The sequence below is a fragment of the Stigmatopora argus genome, chromosome 19, assembly GCF_051989625.1.
Source record: "Stigmatopora argus isolate UIUO_Sarg chromosome 19, RoL_Sarg_1.0, whole genome shotgun sequence".
Lineage (NCBI taxonomy): Eukaryota > Metazoa > Chordata > Actinopteri > Syngnathiformes > Syngnathidae > Stigmatopora > Stigmatopora argus.
In genome coordinates, this window is record NC_135405.1 from 10502578 (window position 1) to 10528307 (window position 25730).

Genomic DNA, 25730 nt, shown 5'->3' on the forward strand with positions numbered 1-25730 from the left:
ATTAGCCCCACGGCCTTATGGGAAATAAAGAGGCTGAAGTCAAATCCTTACTGATTCTCTTTTTTTTGTATATATTTCATAATGTTGGATGTTGTAAGCAATTAAGAGATAATGGCTAGCAGGTGTCATTACATGCGTGTCCAACATTTCTTGTATTTTTATTTTGTATTTGTCGTCTGCTCAGAAAAAAAGAAATTAGTCGTCAGCATTAAAAATGGAACCAACATTATATTTGAACATTTTTTTTCATTTATCAATGAATGATGCATGAGTCTTAATGTCAAAATTCAGACGCATGTATAAGTTGCTGGTAGGCATGTGAATGCTCATCCTTCAGTGCCATTGACAGCTCTTGACATCCAATCTATTGATCGTTCATTCGCCCCTCCCAGTCGAAATGGATTGGACGTCTAGCACTGTCAACTGCTGCTAATGAGGTAAAAACCCTGTTAGGTTAGGGGGGAGAACAACTCATATTTCCTGCATGAAAGGGTGAACATTGCTTGCCACTTTTATAACTTTATTTTTTTCTTCAGCGTTATAGCATGTCTCTTATGAGAGAAATAAATTACATAGTCTTTGCGTGGACTATATTGCTAATCAAAACTCCAGCACGTTGCACAATAGCTTATACGATGTCCTCAATTTCACTCGCTCACACACACTCTCACACATCCGCACACACAATTTGGCAATAGCTGAGCTTCAGCAGTATCAGTGGCCCTCATCAATCTCGTTAGACACCAGCAATCTCCCTGGAAGGAAGGCAAGAACGGAGAAGGGAGTAGAGGAAGACGTGTACATGTTGTCTGATAATGCCTTGTATCTGATTTAACCCCATGTGCACAAATAAATCTCTTCATCTCGATGCGCGGTCTGAGCGGTTACCACACACATCGTGTAACTCAATTGGGTTTCAATTGATAATGAAAAACTTCTTGCACTTTTTTTATGTTTAGAAGAACCATTTTAAACCCATTCTTTCATTTTCAATAATGTTCAGGGTCATCCTAATCCTAGATACATTTTGGCAATGGTACTGAATGGACGGGTGGAGTAATTAGTGTTTTTTCTGTGCCTTTATTCTTTTTATTTTGTTTTTTCAACGTCATGGAATCACAGGTGCTAAGATTTACCTGGCAACCAACACATTGGTTGATTTTTATAATTTTTTTTCTTTGCTTCATGCTTGTATTGATTTGTTTGTGACATCCTACAAAATAAAACACCCTCCAAAGTGGCTTAGTTTTTGTGCTTGGCTCTTTGCGGAATTGGGATGCAATACACAGAGAGCTAAATAATGATCCGTCTATAATAATGTCATTTCTCCAGGCCACTAAGGAGGTGATCGAGCGTGAGGCTCCGGGGATGTCGCTGGCGATGTTGATGGGATCTCTCAACGTCACACCACTAGGCATGCTCTCCAGGTCAGACACACTTTTTGCCTGTCTTTCTTCATTACCTCGCCAAGGCACTTATGTTTGCTTCAGCACCGGTCGGTTTGGGGGCATCAGTATTATTCCTTGAATGCAACAAAAATACATTATTTCAGAATTTAAAAATTGTTAGAATATAGATCGCTGTTGTTCCTAGTAGTAGACTTAACACATTTCTGACATGTTTGCAGACCTGTATGCGGAATCCGAGGGAAGACACTAATCATTAACCTACCAGGAAGCAAGAAAGGCTCCCAGGTAGGATAATACGAGTTCCTTTTTTTACTGCATTGTAAAGATGCTACACAATGGTGATAAAGCAGATTATAGTTGTTTAGGATATTTAGGGAGTCGAGCATGCAAAAAGTTCTCTGGACTTATCCGATTAGCAGTCTTTTGATCACTCTGATGGAAAGGCTTGTCAGAATGCTCAACTTCGGTGCCCCGCTCAAGTCAATAACTTCATATAGATTTTTACAGCACGTGTGAGTGTGCATGTTCACAGGCATAGATCACAGTACAGATGTGGGCTTGTGATATCACATATGCGCACGTGTGCAAGTGCGTATTTTCCACCCACTCGTCTTTTTTTACCGTTCATCTGACACACTTCTCCACTGTGCTGACCAGACCTTTGCTGCGTATCGTGCGGATGCACACGCTTCACAAATGATTTTTTTCACTATTGCTTTTATTCAATAACTCGGCCCCTCCCACGCCGATTTGCTGCATATTAGCCTCTCCTTCATCAACTTGTAGTTAAAGTTAATAGTGCAGGCAGCACATTGCAAGATTTCATTATACTGATGACGCAGGTCCAGTTGAGGCCGGCCAGACAAAGCCATGCATGTTAGTGATGGCTATACGTCTTTTATCATTGGGCATAATTTTGGTTTGTACTGATTCATTTGCATATGACTGACTTTAATACCACTGAATTATCTGTGCTGTGGAGGCTTATATGTATACACAATAAACTTGTGTATCTACATTACCTTTTGCCATTGATACAACATAATTAATCACGGCCTTAAATTAAAAGTATTCCCTGATGCCAATTAACCTGTGCAACCGGGTGTCAAATTTTGATGATTTCAAGGATTCCTCATGAAAAAAAGCACTTGCTTTTAGACAGCATGTTGTCAACGTCATGCTATATGTAATAGCAACTGCTTGGGAAATGTGTTTCATGCAGGAAATGGTTAATGGAGTATTTTGTCTACGCTAAATTGAGCAGCCGGATGTTTTTCTGTGTCCCAAAAAACGGAATTTCAAAATAACACAGGACAAAGTGTTTTTCTGTAACATTCAATGTTTTATGTGTAACATAACTGAATAGGAAAAACTGAAAAATCACTGCTCCTGGCTCCTGTTCCATTGTCCTCATGTTTGAGCCAGCATTTAGTTCACTGACAATACAATATACCCAAGGATTCTGTTCTTTAGTGTTCTTGACAGTTCCCCACCTCCAGTAAAAAAAAGCAGGGGTACTCCGAGAGACCCCAGCTCGTCACGAAAGCACACAATGTACGGAGAGGAACATCTTTGGGCTTTTGACACCCGTCGGTACTCCTTTACCTCCAGACAAGACACCTTAGTTCTTTTTTTTCTTTCACAAATGTCCAGACAGCTCCATTTTTTAAATCAAGGTTACATTCACCATGACTGCTAATAAGGCTCGGATGGAAAATGATGTTGTTGAAGCCTGTTTTGCAATTCTTGTAGATACAGTATGTCTTTGGCTCCATGAATAATGGATATTTCAGTGCTTAAAATATACAAGAAGATAAATAATTTCACACATTAGTTCTCGTCTCGTGAGAGAGGAGAATGAAGCGTTTAGCATAGCAGAGCAGCCAAAGGCACACTCACACTGATTTTCAGTACTTTTCCTACTTGTCTTTTGTACGTCACTTCTTTTCAACATATTGCTGCCTGCTTAAAATAACCGCCTAAGTTAATTTTCATTTTATTTTTTAAAATTAATTCTATAACGTAATCATTTTTGTAAAAACCTACCTAGTCCTGTATTTAGGAAAGTGGCGATATTTCATGAAGAGGTTTTAATTGATCCAACAATACACTGAAACAATTGAAAATATACATTTTTTAAACAACAAACTTTATTTATTTTGCATGCCCAAACACAAGTCTTCTAGCGCAATGCTAACATATGGTACGAAACACCATAAATGGCTGTGTAGTAGATTTGTTAATATTTATCTTCACAACAGGAATGCTTCCAGTTCATCCTGCCAGCGCTGCCGCACGCCATCGACCTTCTGCGTGACGCCGTGGTGAAGGTTAAGGAGGCGGCGGACGAGCTGGAGGACCTGCCATCGCCGCCGCCACCTCTCTCGCCGCCGCCCAACGGTTCGCCACGGCGTCAGACGGAGGACAAGGGCGTGCAGTGCGAGGATGACGATGAAGAGAAAAAGGACAGCGGGGTGGCTTCTACGGAGGACAGCTCCTCGTCCCATATCACCGCGGCGTCCATTGCTGCCAAGGTAGGAACGCAAAGTACAAAAAGATGACTTTTTTTCTTTTTTTGAATCATTACTCTTAAATTTATTATAGGTTTTCATTCACAAGATACATTGTCCCACTTGATCAGAACACATTTCATTGGGAGTCGTTATTCAAACACATATTTGGGATTTATTTCGTCGTTAAATATCAGATTTTTGGGGAGGAAGCAGACTAAAATATGCTAGGATTTTATGAGGGAAAGATTAACTATCATTAAAAAAACAGGTGAGATACAACCTTAAGAATCATATGTCCAATCCATTGTTAACTTTGACCATCCATATCATTAAATGCTTTATTCCTTTTCTTTTATAGTTCCATGGAAATAAACTAGAATGGGATATCTTTTAAACTTGATCATGCCAATGTATGGTATTATTTATATCGTCGAGTACAATATAAATGAGTTCACGTACAAGTATACCACGAAAAATTTCATTATTTAATGTTGATGAATTGTACTGTTTAAAGCCACGCATCTATAAATCACTCAACTTCAATAACAAAGTAGAAGTACGGTGAAATCATCACGTATACATCATCCATTGCACGTGTGTTTCCATTCTGTGTTTTATTTTTGTAACGTCTGTCCATTTCCATCATCCTCCCTTGTTGCACCCAGGAACCTGCTTTAGCGCTCTTTTGTCAGGCTAACATCCCACCTCACCAAAGTCAATAAAAGATGTTGGTAAGCCACTTCCATGTAGCAACATCCATATTCTGTAATTGTCTTTGTTTATTTGAGTCCTGTCAGTCCAAATATTTTACATTTTGTAACACTGTGGCCAAAGTGTGCGTGTTGTATATTTATTAGTTTTGGCAAACTAAAATGACACTGACCAAGCCATGATGCAATAGCTTTACATTAAAGTGAGTATGCAGTCATTTTGTATTTTTTTTTTAAAATACATACCACACACATGAAGTAATAGGTCAAAACACATTAATTAATCAAATAACCCGTTCATGCCTATAGATGCTGCTGTTTTGTTTGGCCTCTGGTGCAGAGATGATTACAGTTAGCATCTGCTTTTTGATAGGAAACTAAATGTAACAAAACAAATATTTGTGTAGCACCGAGGGGCTACTCTTTGAAAAAAAACGTATGCTACTGTGTTTGTGCTGTTTCATCCTTTAAAATATACTAACGTAGGTTTTGCCATGTGCGTATGTGATCGCAGATCCCAGACTCTATTATCTCGCGGGGTGTGCAAGTGTTACCCAGGGACACGGCCTCTCTTAGTACCACCCCTTCGGAGTCGCCCCGCGCACAGGCCACCTCACGCCTATCGACCGCTTCCTGTCCCACACCTAAAGTATGTATACACTCATATCCTACACCTCCACACCGTTAAGCCACGTTAGAACACTTCAATCTCTTGCAAAACACTATCAAAAGTGATAATTGTACATTTTACATGATCTACATGAACGAGCCTTATTCAAAATGACGTATTGACATGATGACAAAGCTCTCCCGCAGGATTAAAGCAAAAAAAAAAGCCAATGGGCCTTCCCTCTTTCTGTCTTTCTGTCCTTTTCTCTCTTTCACCTCACGTGTCAGTGTCATGCCGCTATGTGTCTGGCAGACAGCAGGCAGGTGCCACCGGAATGGAAGAGGAAGTTGCCATGGGAACCGGAGAATGGGATGTTAGTTAAGGGTGGGTTTGCGGTTCAGGCGACAGGAGGCGGCTAGGAGAGGGATCTGTTTCTGTCCTTCTTTTTCCCATAGTTATTAATACTTAGCTGCAAAAGACATGGTCTCGGAAAAAGTAAGTACATCCTACATATTTTGGTAAGCATCTTTTCATAGGACAATAGCTCGGCTGTTGATATGAAAACTGCTGGAAACAAAAGCGGGTGCACTATTTAGTGAAAATGTCTAAGTGGAAAGAGTCTGGAACGTAAACAGCACAATTGTACTTTACTGTAATTTTGGTAAAGGAGGCTGGTCTAATATTTGAGGATAATTAATCCTGAGTTTGGTCTGTTTATGGAATGTGGGGTGGTTGTCTCAAACTTGCCTTGACATTATAATATTCTGCAGTACCCTACTTTACATGAAATTTTAGTGTGATTGTCACCTTCCTGTTATATTTTTTTGTTTTTATCATTTATAGTACAAGCTATCATTCCTTCAGGCAGTGTTTGTCGAAAATGTGCACGAGAGGAAAGAAAATATATGCCGCAATCTAAGTGTGTTTATGTTCTTAAGTGTGACATAAAAAGGAAAGTTGGTGTCCAGTCTGGAGAACCATTTAATGTTCTGAACTTATTCATATTTTTTTTATGATTGGATAGTATTATTTTTTTGTTGACATGGCCAAGTCATTTGGCAAATTTTTCTATTTGCTTGGTTGACAACAAATAGTTTAAAGGCTTTCAGTGGCTTTTTTGTTCATTCTTTTTAATCACAACCACAAGTTTGCTCACAGAAAATATCCTCATTGCAAACTGTTTCTGCTGATAATGTCTACAGAGACAGACACATTCTGATGCATTTGGTGTGCTTCCTTGAAAATTCTAGTTGTTTTGTTAATACTGTATATGTAGCCTTCAACACGAGACAGTTTTTGCAATGCCAGACTTTGTGTAACGCTTCCAATACACTAGGGTCAGGCGAAAATGCCATAAATATGACATTTTGCATATCATGTCGCAAGATTTTTGTGGCTTCCACTCTTGTTAGCATTTAGCACAGTTATGTAACAGTGAATTTGAATTAATGAAGCATACGGGTGGAGAGAGCTTGGATCCGGGACAGTCAACCTTAAGAAAATACTCGACTTCCATGTAAATATTTTAAAAGTCATTTATAGTGTGAGTCAGTTTCAGGGTGTCTTATGTGACATTTAGATTGGAACTTTGAGACAAATATACTTAAACTGCTCAGAGTGATGGACGTTTGACTTTTTTACTGTGTGGCTTTCTTACATAAGCCTTATATTCAAACTGATCAGAAATAGTTATGCCCTGTGGAGAAAGCATTCATCTGAATTAATAAATTACTGGAATCCCTTGAATGCTTTAATTGCTGAAATTCTCGGCATTTGGTTAGTTTTGAAGTTCCGCTGAAAAGTACTCCATGAAATTCAAATCTGTCACTCTAAGAGATTGATTGCTTCTTAGAATCATAGTGATAATGGAGTGCCGGCCCACCCATTGGGTAAGAAATCACATATTGTTACATTTTTTTAAATGCTTAAGTGCAAACATTTTCCTACTTTCACCCACTGTAATGTCACGGCGAGGCTAATTTACGTTTTAACGCTCGCACAATACCACTACTCTGCTTTAGATGCTCTCATGAACAGATTCTTTGTTTTTTTTGTTTTTTTATCATTTGACTGACCTTTTCACTAGGTTCTTGTCGCATGACTTTTCCTTGTAAGCAATTAAGATGCTCACCACAACAGCAAAAACATGTCTTGCAATGTTTATGGAGGAGAATTCCTCGCTGCTGTGGGGAAATACAGCTTTCAGTAGTAGTTGTACTTGGTAAATATTGATGTCAGTCTAAAAGAATTATGATATATGCCTCTTGCCCTTTTGATCAAGCTAGGATTTTCACAATATTGCAGTTGTTTATTATTGTTATTAATGGCTTGATTTTTAGCATTTAGTGCCGAGTGGGCTTATGGAAATTTCTCATGTTGATTCTCGCCACATTATTTATTCTGTATTTTGTTCATTCTGGCTTTTTTTTCGTCAGAAAAGCAAAATATTCGGCTGCCAATTCCTGGAATTCAAGCAGTCAAGGGATTCCAGGAATTTTTCTTGAAATTATCAGTTGAACAAAACTCCCCCAAATCTTTCTTAATGCTAATGACTTTGATTTTATGCCATTAGACAGCTATTAAAGCAACTCATTTTCATATAATTTCCTTGTGAAAGTCTTGTAAAGAGACGATGCTCATTGGTTATTCATAGAATATATCAAAGATAATCTCACCGCTGTCAAAAATGAACAAAATGAATGCACACACAGCTCAGGCCCATAATAAGTTGTAGGAGCTTGAGGAACATTGAAAGTGCGATTAGCGTTCGCTTATTGATCTGCCATCTGCTGCTCTGATTTAACACTCCATGATCATTTCAATGATTGTTTATCCTTATATCAATGTCGCCTTTTTTTTAATTGCACGTCTGCTCTGATCAACTACTTGATAGTATACGTTTGTACGTTCCTCCAGTCCCGATTGAAGGGATTTCGCTTTGTTCTCGTCACATCTCTAAGGTTTATCTCTGTCTAGAACTGACAAATAGCAGCTGTTAGATGCTATTTGGTTTCTATTAAAATAATGTCACCTTTGTTTTTGGCCCGACGGTATTGATCTCCTCTTCTGTGTTTGTTTAGGTGCATGCGGCGTAGAAGGTAGCCAAACCGAGTATATGTTATTGTCGCTTTCCCGAAACCATAAAATGGCTTACTTTGTCTCCTGGCCCGCCGGAGGTGGAGACGATTTACGAGACGCGGTGAGGAAAAAGAGAACGCGGTTGAGAGTTAACGACGTAGAGAGGACGAGGCAACGCAGGAGGTAATCCAGGGGAGAGTGATGGGAACTAAGATGGAAGTAATGCAGACGGAGGTTTGGATTCGGGAGACCGTCTTTGTGATGAGTCAACTAGTTCACCTCTCGGTGGGTTAGTCGTCTCGCATGGTGAGCGAGCCAAAGATGCATCCCGTCCTCGTGCATTCATCGTACACCCACAATGAGACCACTCACGTGCCCCTCTTGTTTTCTCTCGTTTATTTTTCGCCCTCTTGTGCGTCGTCGCTCCCCCTCCAGCGCCTCTCCCCTTTTTCCTCTCTCTCCGCCGCTCAGCCTGGCGCACTCGCCCTCGCGCTCGTAAGCGTGTCCTCCCGGTGTGCGCGTGCCATTCTGTCTCCACTCCAGCCAGAAGATGGTAAGTGCCGATTTTCTTGCCGAACGGCATCGAGATGATCCCTAAGAGTTGGCAGATCGAGAGTATGTTGTTCAAAAGGGTGGATTTTGATTGATACAGAAGGAGGCGTCATGCTGGATGGATTACGTGCGCGTAGTTTGGGGGATTTGGTACGGATTTCGGTGTGTTTGTGTGTGTCGAAACGGTTGTGGTGGTGATGATGATGATGCCAGAAGGGGGGTGACGTTTGCAGGCCCTCAGTCGGAGGCAAAAGGTGGTGGTGTGCATGTGATATGCTCATGTGATCGTGTAATAAAACTGGAGGCAAGAGTTGCAGGTCAAGGGGAATGATATTGGGAAGCCAAATGAGATTTTTGTTTGGCGCATTTCTCATTTATTTATTGTGGGTTGTGTGACCAGGCAGCACAGTGAAGTCGTTACTAGGTATAATCCTGTTGTTAAGAGGGAACCAATCAGATGAATTATAGACTAAATTGTCAATAGAAGTGTGCTATAGTCTTGACTGAATGTTTTGGTGATAAGATTGAGGACAAGAGAAATAAACTAAAAATGTGATTATAACATTTTGGGATTATTTGCTATTGATATAGATACAGATCTAGTTTTTTTAAATTTCTTTTTAACTTTTATATTTCAAATGAAGGTTGCTTTATCTTTGTTTTTATGTGGATTGTGTGGCAAGTGTCAGTGCTCGTGTAGCAATTTGAGCCAGGCAAAGAAGGAAAACTCTTTAATTTTTTTGCTTTTTTTCCCCCAAAGTCTGTCTCATATTAGAAAGACCATTTGGGTCAAATTGCTTTGGGCTTGAAGAGCAAATAGCTGTCCTGATTCATGGTTTTGCGCTTCAATAGGTTTGTGGTTTAAAACGGATTCCTTCCTGCTTATTCAAGAAAATGTCAGGGCATTTTTGCTTGGGTGCATCTTTACAAATTGATGGGAACCATGCTCATGTAAACTTTACATGTCTATGTATGTATATTGCTCACGTTATGAAGCAGCTGAACCCTCGAGGCAGGATGGCGAGAGAATGGGAGAAAATATGAATAGTGGGTGATGAAATAGCAAAAAAAAATGAAAGTGAGGCGCTGGAGGGACTGACAGGAAATGAAAGAGGACCGTATGAGAGCGTCTGACCAGCTGGATGGAGCTTGCTCATTGGCCATGTGGGCTGCGATGGCAAGTGGGGGACCAGCGAGCCTGTCAAATTTGCTGTGTTCGCTCCCACGCTCTGCCAACGCTGGCAAAGTCGCTCAGGAGCTCTTTAATTTCCATTTTCTAACTCGCCTCTAATACGTTGGGACGCCGAGACAGCTGTGGGAGACCCGCGATGAATCAAAGTGCTGGAGGATGAAGCACGAGTGCTTCGTCAGCTTTGGTTATTGGTTTGCTCGGCTTACCGACAACAACTGGACGTATTTACCTCTGCCAAACACAAAGGCGAGAGCAATTGTTCTTCTAAAGCACAAATTTGATGTGAAAAGAAGAAAAAAACTGATCAGCGGTGGTAGCTAATTGTAGTATATGGACAGTATGCATCTTCATAGTTTTGTCTTTTGGACTTAAGTTAACTTCTGACATTAGAATGATTTTCCTCTAGTTTCATTTGGGTTGGATGGTGGCACTTGAAAATTCATAGCGTTTTAATTCCAATGGAGAGATTCTTATCTCTTTGACGGTGTCATTCTATTAAAGCCGTTTGTTATATAATCAAAGCGCTACTGTGTCATAGTGACGGCTTTGGCTTTAATTTAATTAATTAAGTAATAATCCAACATGAGCTTGGTGTCTGTGAATGCTATTATTTTCTGAGAATTAGATGTGATATTTCCTTACAGATGTGCCAAGGAAGTGTCAGATTTGGAGGAAGGTGCTTTACAAGGCTAGCAGATGTCTCGAGGAAGACGTGTTTAAAATGTGGTTTAGCACCTGTCGCCAACGCACAATCTGTAAAAAAATGGTGTTAGGAGTCAACTGTCCAGCAATATTTATACAGAAACCATATGTGGATTTTATCAGCACAGAATTGTGCCATATTTTCTTGAAGAGTAGATGACATAAAATGATGATTTCAAATCTCTGGTCTAGCAGGATAGTGCCAAAAAAACATCGAAAAGCCAACAATTCCACATTTTTGCTTTAACTTGTGCTAATATTCTCACCGTCGAAATGCCTGTTGCTTTAGATGTCTAAACACCTGCCATGTTGACGAAATTCAGGACATTCAAGATACTATTCGTCACATTCTAAACACTCCGAGTATCCGCTCAATTCTATATTTTACAATACAGAGGAATTCTTCCCACATTTTGACATTGTATAAGACCAAGACAACATAGAAGTGATACAAGGCTACCAACTGAAATTCAGATCTTTCAGTGAGGTAAAGGTATTGTTAGATTTTGTGTAGTAGCCTTAATTACAAGACGTATAGTGCAAATTGAATGAGAGACGTGTTAGGTGTGAGCTCCTCCCTGCTGTTCTGACCTGACCTCCTCTATCCTATCTCCTGTCCTGTCTATTCCATCTTTGCCTATCTGACTGAGACAGTCACACAGAGACTGGTCCTCACCCTCCTAAAAGAAAGGAAGGCTGTCGTCCCGTCAGCTATCAGTCTCTGTCTGCCTCCGTCCTCACCTGCTAAACCCAGCTTGGAGTCTGTTAACCCTCTTTCTCTTCTTCCCCTTTTTTTTTTTGTGTCGCACCAGGCGCGGCTTCCCTCTTGTTCGTCCACCCTAAGCATTGCTGAGGTACTCCTGCATGTGTTCGGACGCATGGTTCCAAGATCCAAGATCACATCTGCCCGGCATGATTTCCTCCCCGCCTTTGTCCTCAACTCTATGTGCTTCCCTGCTCGTTTATTTACATCCCATCATTGTGAATGTCTCTGTTTCTTCTTGTCTTTGTGTGTTTTGACAATATCAAATCTCCTTACATTCGCTTTCTGGTCCACTCTAACTCGTGTTGCTAGTGAACTTTTTACAGCTTCTAACTAAACAGTCACGGAGTCCTTATGTTATGGCGGTCCCAACATTTGAAATTTCAAGGTTAAAAATGACTTCTCAAGAACTAGTTTGGGCAGTGATGTCAGACAAGCAAACATTCTGAATGTAATTGTGTTTGCTACAGCCTTAGAAGTGACCAAATCTAGCATAATTTATACATATATTCAAAGAGGTCAAGCCAATCGCTTGCACAAAGTATCTTTTCTGAGACGTATCGTGCTCACGGAAAGCTGAAGAGCAGCTCGGCGCCAGTGTTGGAAGCATTTAGCAGCTCGTCTGCGCGCACATTGCTTTGGCCCGAGGCCCAGTGTTTGTGATCCGTATCTGATGAAGGCATGACCGCACTAGCACTTGTCCAATCGGGTATCACGATGCATTGATTTTCAGACGAAGCACGATAGAGAGTGTCTGACTACAACACTTTTTTTATTTTTTAATGTATTCAATTACAGGCAGTGATTGGTTTATTGAGCAAAAGCAATGATTAATACCCCTAATGAGACGTCCTTATACTGTGCAATTGTGCCCCCGAGAAGCATATGTGTCTTTCTTAAAGTACTATTTTTGGATCATTAAAGAGCAGTTTGGCATTTGAGTTGGGCGGTGCTTCATCATATCATAGAATATCAAACTGTAGATGAGTTTTATTTTTAGGATTATTATTTTCACAGAAATCCTACTAGTGTTGTCCACCCAATCAAGTTTGCCATGTTGGCGTTTGGCAACTGGTTTGCCGTTATTTTTTTGTCGTATCGTGTAACCAGTTGGATCTAATTTGGACGGAGGATAACGTGTGTGATGTTTCTAAAGCGCAGCCTGTTTGTTCAACTTTGAGGTGTCGCTCGCTCTTTCCCCGCTCGTCTATGTGCGTGCTTGTATTTGTGGCATGAAAATGAGTGATTATCCTGTGGCTTCCCCCAGGCCTCACGGAGAGAATTCAGGGCTCACCTGGATGAGGTCATCACGCTCAAGTCAAGGTACTCTACCTTGGACCAGGTAAACCCGCTAACCTTCTACCAACCTCTCACCGATCGACCGGCATGCAGGTCACCGGCATCCCACGTAGCACCTGACCATGCTCATAACACGCACTGACTGACACACATCATTTCGATGACTTTACTCTGAGAGGCCTGTTCCTATTATGTGCTACTTCCAGTTGGGAAAATATTTATTTGATTTCTGTCTATTACCATAATCAACAAATATCAAATCATATTTTCCCCTGCATTGTAGAAAATTTGTCTCCATGGTTGTGGTTGTAACAGGAGAAGGTGTAGTGAAATGACACCTGCTATTAACACGTGATTACGGGTATTATTTTTAATATTCACATCCATATATGCATGTTGACACCAGGTTTTGTTTGAGAGTTGTTCCTAAAGCACATTACACAGGGAGGTGTGTGTTGTCACCAGTGAAAGTTAGGCAGCAGTTGCAATAAATTAATAAAACGTTAGCTAGATTTTTTTTTCCCAAAGCTGTCCTGTCCATCTCCACCTTTAGTGGTCACTTGTTCGCATGGGCTGTTAATAAAATGACACTAGATGGACAAAAGTATTTGGATTAGGAGGTGCACAGCTCACAATCACTGTTTGAGAGTTTGTAAAGTTCCAAACTAAATTAATCTAAATATGTCCTTATGAAATTTGCTTTAAAAAAAAAACAGTGCAGGTTTTCTTATGAATTTTTCTATTTTTTTTTTTACTCAGAGCATAGGGGCCTCAATATTATCTTCAATGTGAAAATATAGAAAGGCGGCCAGTGAAACGACTTACAATTTGTTAAGTAAATATTAATATTGACTGTTTTCTGACATATTAACAGATCCTGACTTACTGTTTTTGATAAATAAGCAAGTACAAATGCAGAAACTGATTATAAACTGTCAAACCAGTTTTCTTGGGCTTGAGTGTGAAACAGAATCTTCACCGCAACCAAATTATACATAGTATAGAATAATGCTCCTTGCGTAAATGATCGACTAAGCTTTGATTACTTTATTGTTTACAATTCCTTAACTTTAGACGACGCCGTATAATATTAAATAATTTCTAGCTTGCTTCAGCGGTCCATTTTCTAACCGTCCTCGGCGTCCTTTAAAATAATCCTACCTGGGAACTTTCAGGGTTCCCCACGGTCGGCTTACTAAAAGTCATAAAATAGAAACTCCAAACAGAGATGGGTTTGAGCTACCACTCCTAAGTACTGTATAGTTTAAAAAAAGCAGGATAATGGTTTTGTCCACTTGGTGTACTTTAACCAGCCCGCATTTTCTTTCGCTCATCCCCCATCACCATTTGGTCGGCGTCCCGTTTTCCAGGTATCTCTTCTGTCTTATCATTGAATTTGAGTTGCCATAGATTGTACAGAGTAGACGCATTCTGTCCTCCTTCAGGCCGTTTTAGAAAAGCACGTCCCGAACGGTCGGACGCAGGCCGAGCGAACGGATAAATCCCCCTTCTTTTTTGCATAATTTGTCCGACAGCCCCTTTAATTTTGTGCTGAGCTTAGCAGCGCGCCGGTTACATCTCATCATTTCCTGCAACGTCTCCTCACTCGGATGGTTATTAGCGCCATCGATTTCCTGCGGAGCCTCGCCACCCGGGTCTCGCTGACCTGGCCGCCATGGCTGTTTTGTATTCTACGAGGAGGCTGTAAAGGGCAAATCCGAGGGGCCCTTGAATCACATTAAAGGGAATAGTTAATGGGGCCCGGTATTATAGCTCCAAAGTCTTTTAGCCAGCGTTGGGCTCTTTCTATAGCCGTGATTGAGGTTGGCATGTTGAGGGATTAGTGTTTGTGCGTATGCACACGCGTGTGCGTCAGCATTACGAGCACATCCCACGAATGCGGGTCGAAAGGCCCGATATGGTCAAGTGCCCGTTAACCAATCAGCTGCTTTTCCTGACGTTAAATCCTATTTTGCGCACTTGTCAAGGTCGTCGGGTGTGTGCATGATGTGTGCGTGCTCACATTTGCATCTCCACAATCTTTTCTGACTCTCTATTGAAACGTATGCTAGTTTTAAGGGGTGAATTAGAAACTTTTCCCCAAAATCTACGTCCAGCATCACATCCTCACGACAACAGCCCATATTCGACCACTGTTTTCATTGTCATATGCGGTCGTTCCACTTTTTTTTGTCGTCTTTTCCGAAGAGCTTTTCTTTTGTTTGCTTTGTATCCTCGCACTAAACGTTGATTGAGGTTTCTTGCCGTGTATAGTAGTCCGGCTACAGGATTGATTTTTATGATATTATGGGGAATGGATGAACTTGTTTGCTAAAACTAGATCTGAGTCTGTTTGCGATAAAAAAAATCTCAGTTTTTGTCTGTCGCTGTCGACTGTTAGTTTTCATACGTGCTTCTTCTTTTGATCTGTGTGTGGCTTTTAATGTTTTTAGCACCCTGAAATTCTTCTATCTCCCCTGTCTCCTCACTTCTATGCGGGTTGTGCTTTGGTGGTATGACTGACAATTTCAGTTATAAAGCACAGAAAGTAAAAACTAAGGATAAATATTCAATTGTTAATCAAGCCTCATTAAACATAGATTATCCAAGCTATTGTAGCAATAATTTCATTCATATGAATTGCATACATTATTAAAACTCTCAAGAGAAGAGTTAGGGTTGATGTAAAATGGTCATTGTTTGAACTATATTGAAAATTATTAACAAGGGGTCCATCCTAAGGTTGGATATTGCAAATAACTTTAGCAAAAAAAGGCTATTTCTTTCTATTTGGTTGTATTTAAGGATGCAGGATTTATTTTAGCAGAACATGACGGGATGTTGTATTTTTATCTCATCCTTGTGCAGCTGTTATAGCTTACACTTTTATTTCAACATTAAAGTATTGTCAAGTCACATTAAAATTTGACTTGAATGCTGTAAATATATATAGAATGAATTAATGAACTAGTATTTCTTTGAACGTTCATAATTCTAAAATAGAGTACCATGGAAAATATGATTTGCATAGTTCCATACAGTTGGTGCTCCCATATTATCGTTATACATCGTCTTTTTTGTTGTTGTTATTTTTTCATGTTCCAATAGTTGATATCAATTCATTGAAATCAAATTACATATCCATTAATACAAAATAGCACTAAATCTTATGCCTGATGCTCATTTATAAAATTAAGTTGAACTCTCGCTCACATTGACAGTTTATTAATGTGATAATTCAATAACACTAATCAAACCATTACACACGGCACCCCAAAAATGCAGTCAACCACCTGAGAACACCCCCCTTTCTCCTTCTTACCTTCACCTTTGTTGCTCCTGCTATTGGGCTGTCCCGTCTGTCCGTCCGTCTCTTTGTGTGTGCGTGTGTGTGCGTGCGGGCGTGTCTGTGTGTGGTGGTGTTGTGGTTGCCGGGACCGATGCACTGATGCCTGTGATTCGATGCTTTATCTCCACTAGCTCCAGTGTAGGTTGGAGGGGCTTAAAGATGATCGCAGGAGGACCTTCAGCTCTCGAGTAACTATCCCGCCCCCACCCGCCCCGCTGCCCTTTGCCTCACCCTCCTGCGAAGAGCGCGCAAAACAAACGCCCCGCTCTGTGCCCCCCGTTTTCTCTCTCTCTCTCTCTTTCTCTCTCTCCCTCTTTTCCCTTTCTTTTTAATTTACCCCGTGTTGTTCTGCACCAACCCCGCTCCCATCGTTCTCACCCCGTCTACGCTTCTTCTTCTTCTTCTTTTCTTTTGGCGCAAAGTCCGTCTGCCTGTCTGTCCTCCCCTCTGTTGGCTTTGCCCATCCGTCTTCGCGGTTAACGTGAGTCCGCCGTCACTAGCCATGTCTGGTGTGTGTTGGATGTCTGTCAAGTAGATGTCATCAAGGCCGGCTCCAGTAGTCTTTGTTTCTTCTGACTTCAATGTCTGGGCTCTGTAGTTTAGCCAAGTCTGTCCAGTCTGTGCTTCCTGTTTATGCTCCTTTCTTTATTCAACTCTGCGAGTTGTAGGGACACGTCCCGCTCATCCCATCCCATCCCAAGCCGACACGTCGTCCAATGTGTCCGTGTGTATCCATGACCTCTCATCCCTCATCCCAGCCATCCTCCCGCCCACTCACCTTGGCTGTTTTGGTGCCTAGTATGATGGCGGTGAGGGAGGGGAGGAGAGGTAAAGGGTCGCTTTTAGCCGAGCAAACACACACCACACACCTTGCCGGCTGACTCATGCACTTGATGTCACTCCGGGGAGGTTTTTACATAAGTGAAAAATGGCTATTAGCTGACAGTGAGAGCCAACGTGTGGCAAAAGGACCACCGTTCAAATATGCTAAAAGCAATAATGCCATATCGGTAAGTGTCGCACAAAGTGGAATTTGTGCGGCTGTTGGTGTCGATCAACACAGACTTGATATTCCAATAATACGAGTTTATTTGTCTTTTTACAATTCATGTTCACTAGTCTACATTTGACATGTTTGTTATTGTTGTGTACTAATAGAATTGACATTAGGCCCACAAAATTTTAATTATCCATGAATACCCCTTTGTAAAAATCATATCCAGTACCGTAATTACAAATCAAGTAGATGAATTGAATGGTAAGTTCCTTTATTTTTATTTATTAATAGTATTTTACTTTTTTTTTTTCAGCATTTTTACTGCACTTCCAAAGCACTGACAGTATTTTATTCACAGTTTCCATCTATCTGCAAATAGTGGCCAGGAGCATTTAGATTTGTACATTTTCCACAATCATTGTTTTGATATGAATCAAAATTCCAAGGGTCATTATAAGATCCAAGTTATATTATTTTAATGTGAATTTTTAAAAATGGATCCTTGGGTTTTGCTACTCAAGGGAAATGTGTACTGTTTATCTCTTCAGGGTGGATGTACAGTATTTTCCAACCTTTCATTATTATTATAAAAAATAAAAATGTAGCCAATGTAAAATTTGGACCTTTTTAGTTTGACACAAAGTTGACTTTGAATTTAAAAATCAGACACGCGTGAACCTTAAAAAATCAGATTTCACCCTATTAGAATGACGGCCACTATTTGAGGAAAAACGGTGTTTGATTTGGGACTTCATTTTTTAAATTTTCTATTTTTCTGAGCCTTTTTTTAAGTTCATATCATTTATGCCATCAATATTATTTTAACCTCTTGCTTTTTTCTCTCTCTTTCTAATATCAGAACCTCCGCCTTTCTCCACATCATCCGCTCGTACATGAATCAAAAACGTGCCATCTCAATTGGAACTCAATGCTACATTTTGACGTCACACAATCGCACACTTAACGACTTGAATCCGATAGTCGCATCACATATGGCGAACGCATTCATCAACGAGGATAAAGATGAATGATGCGGGCACTCAGCCCGTGATCTTGACGGAGATGCAGTCGTCTCCCAACAAGCTGGACAAATGGCACAGTGTATGGCGACATGACACTTTGCCACCTCCAGCGTGTCAAACGAGCACTCCGGTTTATCTCCAATTTCCACCGCTCTCTCTTTCTGTCCTTGTATCCTCTATGCCCCGCCCCTCCCATCAATCCCTCTTTTCCATCTCTAGGTGCAGTCACGATGCAGCAGCAAAGAGAACATCCTAAGATCAAGTGAGTGCTAATGTTGCCACCTCAGAATCACTCACTCATCTGTGTGTGTCATCGCGACACGGATTCTTTTCATGAAAGTTGAGTCAAGAAGAGCTGTAAAATTTCAAGTATTACTTCAATTTGTATTAGTGGGATTATCGTATCTATTTCCCAAAGTCAAAATTAGTCTGAACATTTACAAGCAACATTAAATTAACAGTTAATGTATTACAGATCGCTGCAAAAACACCTACTTAACTAATTGTATTTCCTTGTTTTAAGTGAAAACCTACTTGAAATAAGTGAGGTTACTTGCCTGTACCTCAAGTAAATGTTATTAACTTTGATTTTTTTTAATAAAATACATAGACTTTCATTAAAATGAAAAGAGACTAATTTCAAAGAATAAATGATTGTATTCAAACTTAAATAGAAACTTGAAACTTTACTTTCAAGTAATATTTTGCATATAATAAGACAAAAAATGCATTCAAAAACTTGGATTTTTTTAAATAAAATACATAGACTTTCATTAAAATGAAAACAGACTAATTTCAAAGAATAAATGAGTATATTCAATCTTAAATAGAAACTTGAAACTTTACTTTCAAGTAATATTCTGCATATAATAAAACAAAAAAATGCATTCAAAAATTCAATTTTCCATGGACACATTTAGAGTCCTTAATTTGATTGGTTCTGAGATTCCTAAATACAAATTTGGCTTTAACAAATGTAACTTTGTCATAAACGGAGGACTTCTCTAACCCGTATTAATACATTAAATTGAAGTAGAATTTATTTTTTCTTTTTAAGCCCAAGAAGGTTTAGATGCAGCATTCAAATTTTTAACCTACACAGAAGCACAACAAATCTAAACAAAATTTAACCATGGTAAAATGTAGCTGATAAAAAAACAAGTCTTTACGCACATGGATATCACATTTTTTTGTTAGTTCCAGCACAAATTGCTTATGCGAACATGTTTTTTTTTTTGCTGTGCGTACTCGCTGCTTTTATTTGCTCTTGTGATGTGACATGCAACGTGTAATTTCGTGGGTTTGTCATGGCGCGTTTACGCGTGCGGGTCCCTTGCCTATGTGATGTTTTGCCAGGAGGTAGTTAAGCCTCGTGTTGAGCGGCAGAATTTGCCGTGGAAGCGTAAGTGTATGTTTAAAGGCACGAAATTGGGTCAAGGCAAATCAAAGCGTTGCGCCGATTCGTTGCTGTGCGCCGGCGAGAAAGAGAAGAGGAAAAAAAGAACAGATTATTTATTACTTTCACTTTCTTTGTTCTTTTTTCTTACTTTTGCTATCATTAGAGGGATATTATTAGACAAACGTGGATGCTATCGAAAACCTCCAAACCTCACTCAGTTGCTTTTGTTTTTTGTCTTGTATATTGTATGTCGAAAAAAAGTCTATCCAAGTGCACGTACCGTATTATTTGGACTATAAATTACCAACCAAAGAACCAAATGGTACAAGAATTCTGCTAAGTAAAGAATTGATATTTTCTACAATGTGCTCTCATTAATTTACATGCAATTTTTGCGTTTATAAATGCTTAAGGCACATAATATGTTGATGTCATATTTTTTTCATCTCAGGTCACAGTGCTGTAGACATTACCAAGGTGGCCCGGAGACACCGCATGTCCCCCTTCCCCCTCACCTCGATGGACAAGGCCTTCATCACTGTGCTGGAGATGACTGCCGTCCTGAGCACTGAGATCATCAACTACAGAGGTGGGAATCGGCTTTTTTCTTTTTTTTTTCTTTTTAAAGATCGGACTAAAAAAAGTCACCCTGTCATGTGCAATGTTTCTTTCCACTTTGCTGTCTGACTCTTGGCCATGTTTAGATGTTTGCTGTCACACCTCTCAGGGTGTTGTAGCAACATGGAAATGCTAAGTCCACATGGCAGCTTTTAAACACAGTCTGGCACACTGCTGAAACAGCACTTTGTCTGCACAACTCACACAAATGTTGACTAGACTGCAAAGTCACAACTTGCTATCAGGTTGGATAGGAAATATCTACCCGTCTATTTTTTTTATGGGGCGTCATTAGAGTGGCAGGTTAACGAGCATCGATCCCCTTTGACTTTTGCATGAATCTGTGAGATACACTTCAATCCAATCAAATGACCATTCACATACATTTTAGAACAGAGGAGACTCAAATAGAAATTTTAAAGGGCCACAAAGATTGATTTATATTAAGACTAAACTTTGATTTTTATCATTCAACAAGCGTATGGACGAATGAGATACAAATATGCATGATAAAATACAACCAAATGTCTATTCTTTAATCATTTCTGCATCTGAGAATATTTTTTGTGTGCGTATCAAAACTCCACATCACTCACTGCGAGCACTGTTTTCCTCTTTGTTGTGTCATAGACGTGACAAGAATATTGCTTACGGCTGTTGTTGTTGTTTTTGACTCTGAACTTTGAAGAAACGTCTCTTTAAAATCTGTCTGTTTACCTGAATAATGCCCTTTGCAATTGGAATCAATTGGAAATCATCTCAGCTAAAGTTTGCTAGCGTACAAAGCACCGTTATTTTTATTTTTATTATTCACTTTTATTTTGCCAGTGAATTTACAGGCTTCTAATGAATAGGGTGTGTTTCTTCACTTTTCACAATACCTATTCAATACTATCTACACAATAAACAGGACGGTGTCTGTATGGACAAAAAATACATTAATTTGTTGGGTTTTTTAATCAGTTGTTTTTCATTTAAGTTCTTTATGAATTCAAATTCCAGCAATCTTGACAGTTGTAGATAGACCACGTTATGGCAGAATGGCCTTAACCTGCTCATCAGAAGGGCAATGGTCGATTTGAAGACAAATGCGGTGTTAGAGAGGGAGCCATCGTCAGGTTTGTCGTTGGGTTTAAGGTTTTTAGAAGAACAGGGCGGAGTAAGCGCTGGATTTGCAGGAGCACAGCTGGTGAGACGACAGAGCAGCGAGAAAGAGGGGATTTGGGAGATGAAATATTTAGACAGGCAACAGCAGGAGAAGCTACCCTGCTGGAATACTGTGTAAAACACTGTGTGTTGTGTGCAAATGACATGTGGTAGAGTCATCATAATATTAACTTAAACTTAACTTTTGTTTTATTTTTCCACTGTTATTGATGCTGACAGACGGGATGGGTCGAGTCCTAGCTCAGGACGTTTATGCCAAAGACAACCTGCCGCCCTTCCCTGCCTCTGTCAAGGATGGCTATGCTGTAAGAGGTAACGCTATTCTTTCTTGTTTGTGTCGTATTTGCTTGTGTTCGTTCTTGTTTGGCTTGCTTTTTTCTGTAAAGGAAAATACAGGTTAAATGTTGTCATTTGAAATATACCGTTTTGAAATATACATATTTTCACGACTATAAGGCGCACTTAAAAGTCTTAAGTTTTCTCCAAAATAGACATGGCACCTTATAATCCAGTGTGCTTTATATATGGAAAAAAAATTAAAATGTGTCATTCATTGAGGGTGCGCCTTATAATGCGGTGCGCCTTATGGTCGTGAAAATACGGTAGGTATTTTTCGGACTATAAGCCGCAACTGAGTACAAGTTGCAAAAACCCCAAAATACATAACGAAGTGAAATAATATATAAATACGTCGCCGTTTTTGGGGGGGCTTTTTTTTGTTTTATCAAAAACTAAGAACAAAGTAACAATAGTAAAATGGAGAACCACAGGTGAACTAGGCAATAGTTAATAATTATTTTTCAAGTAACTATAGTTATATAATTAAATATTACTAATAATGATTTAAAAGGTTTGAATCATTATTCTAACACTAAACAAACAAACAGTCCAGAAAATAAGGTTGTAGAATTGTGTGATTTAGATTGCTGCTTAATGCAATACGAGCAAAAATACATCTACTTAATTTAAAGAAATAATTGTTAAACATGAGGTGGTGGTATTCGTTTTGTCTCATTGTGAAGTTAGCTCCCCTCCAGGCACGTACAGTTGTCTTCTCACTGCACAAAAAATGTCCTTAAGACTACGCTTAAACTTCATTGGAGGTGTTTCCTCTTGAGGCCCAGGTTCTGGGGGGCCAATCAGGGACCTGCAGACCTAGTGAGCAGGATGGGACCTTGTCGGCTTCAGGCACCGCATATAAAAAGAAAGTCTTGTAAGAAGCATCTGCTCTTAGTGCCTTCCGTTAAAGACGGGAAAGCGCACACAACAGGTCTTCTCTTGTGTTTTATGCATCTGCTGTCCTGAGGGCCCACACTAGCATTCATGCGTGCTGATTTTGGTGCTTAGATGGTGACGGTAGAAGGAACAAAATTGTGCCTGTGCACCTCAGGCTAGATTTCAAGTCATGAAAAATACAACAACAAAAAATCACTGCATGGTATTGTACTCCACAATCAGGTTCAAATGCACGATGGGAAAAATGACAAGAGATATATAATTCAATAAACTCACATTGTCTGTCCTCTTGATTATTCATTCAGTAATACAATGACTAAATGACACACTCCCACAGTTCTCGTGGAAGATGACAGAGTCTAATACTTTTTCTCGCTGTTTTAGCCGCCGACGGACCGGGTGATCGCTTCATCATTGGCGAGTCCCAGGCAGGCGAGCAGGTCAGCACTTGTATTGTATCCACTTCCATCTACATTCAATATTGTTCTATTCTGTTTTGCGCGTCCCCTATTATGCTTGTATTTATCTCATATTCACATTGAGAGCAATAACTGTCACCTCTGCCTATTTACCCTTGATTGTCCTTTTGTGTCTGGTGGCAGCCCACCCATACTGTGATGCCTGGCCAGGTGATGAGGGTGACAACCGGCGCTCCCATTCCCTGCGGGGCTGACGCCGTCGTTCAGGTGGAAGACACCGAACTCCTCCGCGAGTCCGAAGATGTAAGTCTGATTTGAACGGAAGGGAATGTCACCCTCAGCCTGAACAGTGTCCACCGATAGTCTTTTCTTTTTTAAATTATTTCTTTCCTATTGAGCCCGACACAACCATTGACGCATAGTTTGTCTAATAATTGCGGCAAGAAAAGATCCATCAATATCATTGTTTTATTGAAAGATACATGGCCCAATTTTTTTTTAATGCACTTAAATGCATACATTGTTAGTGTTTGAGTTTTGAATGTTGTTTTAATTAATAAAGGGACAATACATTTTAAACACAACATTGTCCAAATAAACTATACATTTTTTCAACTAAGAAACCATAATATGCAAATGATCATCACTGAAGAAATACGTTTGAAGCTTCACAAAAACAAAATACTATGGCTTTAATACACACTAAACCTAAACAGAGCATACAAAAATGTTCATAATTATATTATTTTTATCTGTTTGATGTAAACATTATGTTAACACTGCATGCAACTCTGATATGGAACAGCATGACAATTAAAAAAAACTCTTAAGTCACTAAAAAAATGCATTATTGTGTATAATGCTATATTTTCAGTCGAAATACTGTCCAATCTGAGTTTAGAGAAAAAGCTGAGCAAAGCTGATTCAGTAGAAAAGCAACATTCATGTCAACTAGTTTGTCTTTCAGGGCACTGAGGAACTGGAAGTACGAATTCTAGTCCAGGCTCGGCCAGGCCAGGACATCAGGTTAGTTTTAATGAAGCCATTCGAAAAATAAGTCACACAATTTAACTTGAACTCGCACTGAATTTAGATGCATTGCAATTTGCAATATTTTCTCCTTTTTTTTGTATTTGGACCTCCGGTTTGTACTAAATGACTCATGCTACCAACCTTTGGTGGGCCGGATTAAATGTCACAGCAACGGCAGCATAAATAATATTTAAACTTCACTACTATATGGGGATATTTGCTGACATATTTTCTATGCATGCGCAGTTGTTTGGGTGGTAAGAAGTTGCAAATATGATGACCGGAGATTTAAAGAGAAACTTAAATAAAATGTACTACTATTATGTTGTTTTCATGGGCAATGTACATGACATTACTGTAAATGTTTCGCCTTTTGATTTAATTAAAAAAAAGTGGTGGGTCGCATAAATTGTAGCTCAACATACGCCGAACATGGATAGTCATAAATATTATGTATCAATTTGAGAAATTATATAATGTGTGTAAAAAGTACTATATGTAATCATAAGAGTATGCTAATCTGACAAAACACCAGATGTTATCTATTTATCTCTCCCAACTATCGCTGTGCTTTATTCAGTCATTTTGGGTGTAAATTCTTAAAGACTTTTTAGCAGGCCCTCAACGGGGCATTGATTCGAACACCTGCCTCACCAAAAACTTCTCCAAATAATCCAAACAATGGAACTATATGTAAAATATAGCCCCTTGCCACATCTGTAGGATGTCATCATACAAGACATTTTCTCTATTGTGTTTTTGAACAGGCCTATCGGTCACGACATCAAGCGTGGCGAGTGTGTGCTGGCCAAGGGCACCCACATGGGCTCCTCTGAGATCGGCCTTCTGGCCACAGTGGGAGTCACCGAGGTGGAGGTGCAGAAATTCCCCGTCGTGGCGGTCATGTCGACAGGAAATGAGGTACTTGAATATCAATTTCTTTTTCATTAAGGAGGATTATACTAAATGCTAAATATAACAGTCGGGAAAGCAAAGCACAATTTAATTTCTAAGGTGTTCCCTTGTCAGGAGAAGCTGGATTTTTTATTTTAAAACGGTTTTTGAGACATTTCTTAAACTTTTTAAATCTTTGGCATTTGCTGGTTTTTGGTGTTCTACTCGAAATGCACCTGTTGGTTTTATACACAGTCTTTTTTCTCATGTAGCTGCTGAACCCAGAGGATGACCTCCATCCCGGGAAGATCAGGGACAGCAATCGCTCCACCCTGCTGGCCACCATCCAGGAGCACGGTTACCCAACCATCAATCTGGGCATTGTGGGAGACAAGTAAACCTCCATTTTCTTTGAACAGCATGCCTTTCCTATTCATTTTCCCCTCGGCGAGTTGCCGTTCAACACGGTGCTTTTTGGTCATGTGCATCCTGCAGTCCCGATGACCTTCTCAACGCTCTGAATGAAGGTATCAGCCGTGCTGATGTCATTATCACCTCAGGCGGAGTATCAATGGGGGAGAAGGTATTTAGGCTATTCACTTAGGGCACGTGGTTTCTTTTCCCGACACGTCGTCGTTGAAATAAATACCGCACCTTTCATTTCAAAAAATGATTGTTGATTTGCAGGACTACCTAAAGCAGGTGTTGGATATTGATCTTCATGCTCAGATCCATTTTGGCCGGGTCTTCATGAAACCAGGGTAAGCGG

General features: G+C 39.9%; 1 protein-coding gene across 11 annotated transcripts in view; it reads left to right on the forward strand.

Moving 5' to 3' along the window:
• Positions 1–25730, forward strand: part of gphnb (gephyrin b) — a 91562-nt gene that overhangs the window by 62486 nt on the left and 3346 nt on the right. For 6 of the 11 annotated variants that reach the window (XR_013296731.1, XR_013296732.1, XM_077586471.1 and 3 more), the window contains 17 exons: positions 1333–1427; positions 1628–1694; positions 3671–3943; positions 5147–5281; positions 11579–11620; positions 12797–12871; positions 16309–16365; positions 18416–18458; positions 20047–20184; positions 21600–21692; positions 23001–23056; positions 23219–23338; positions 24003–24061; positions 24835–24988; positions 25234–25355; positions 25457–25544; positions 25649–25722. Coding sequence is in view for 9 of the 11 variants with exons in the window: in XM_077586471.1 (XP_077442597.1) it covers positions 1333–1427; positions 1628–1694; positions 3671–3943; positions 5147–5281; positions 11579–11620; positions 12797–12871; positions 16309–16365; positions 18416–18458; positions 20047–20184; positions 21600–21692; positions 23001–23056; positions 23219–23338; positions 24003–24061; positions 24835–24988; positions 25234–25355; positions 25457–25544; positions 25649–25722 (1691 nt within the window). In the remaining 2 variants the exon portion in view is untranslated. The remainder of the gene's footprint in view (positions 1–1332; positions 1428–1627; positions 1695–3670; positions 3944–5146; positions 5282–11578; positions 11621–12796; positions 12872–16308; positions 16366–18415; positions 18459–20046; positions 20185–21599; positions 21693–23000; positions 23057–23218; positions 23339–24002; positions 24062–24834; positions 24989–25233; positions 25356–25456; positions 25545–25648; positions 25723–25730) is intronic. The other 5 variants (XM_077586468.1, XM_077586469.1, XM_077586466.1 and 2 more) reach the window with 4 other exon arrangements.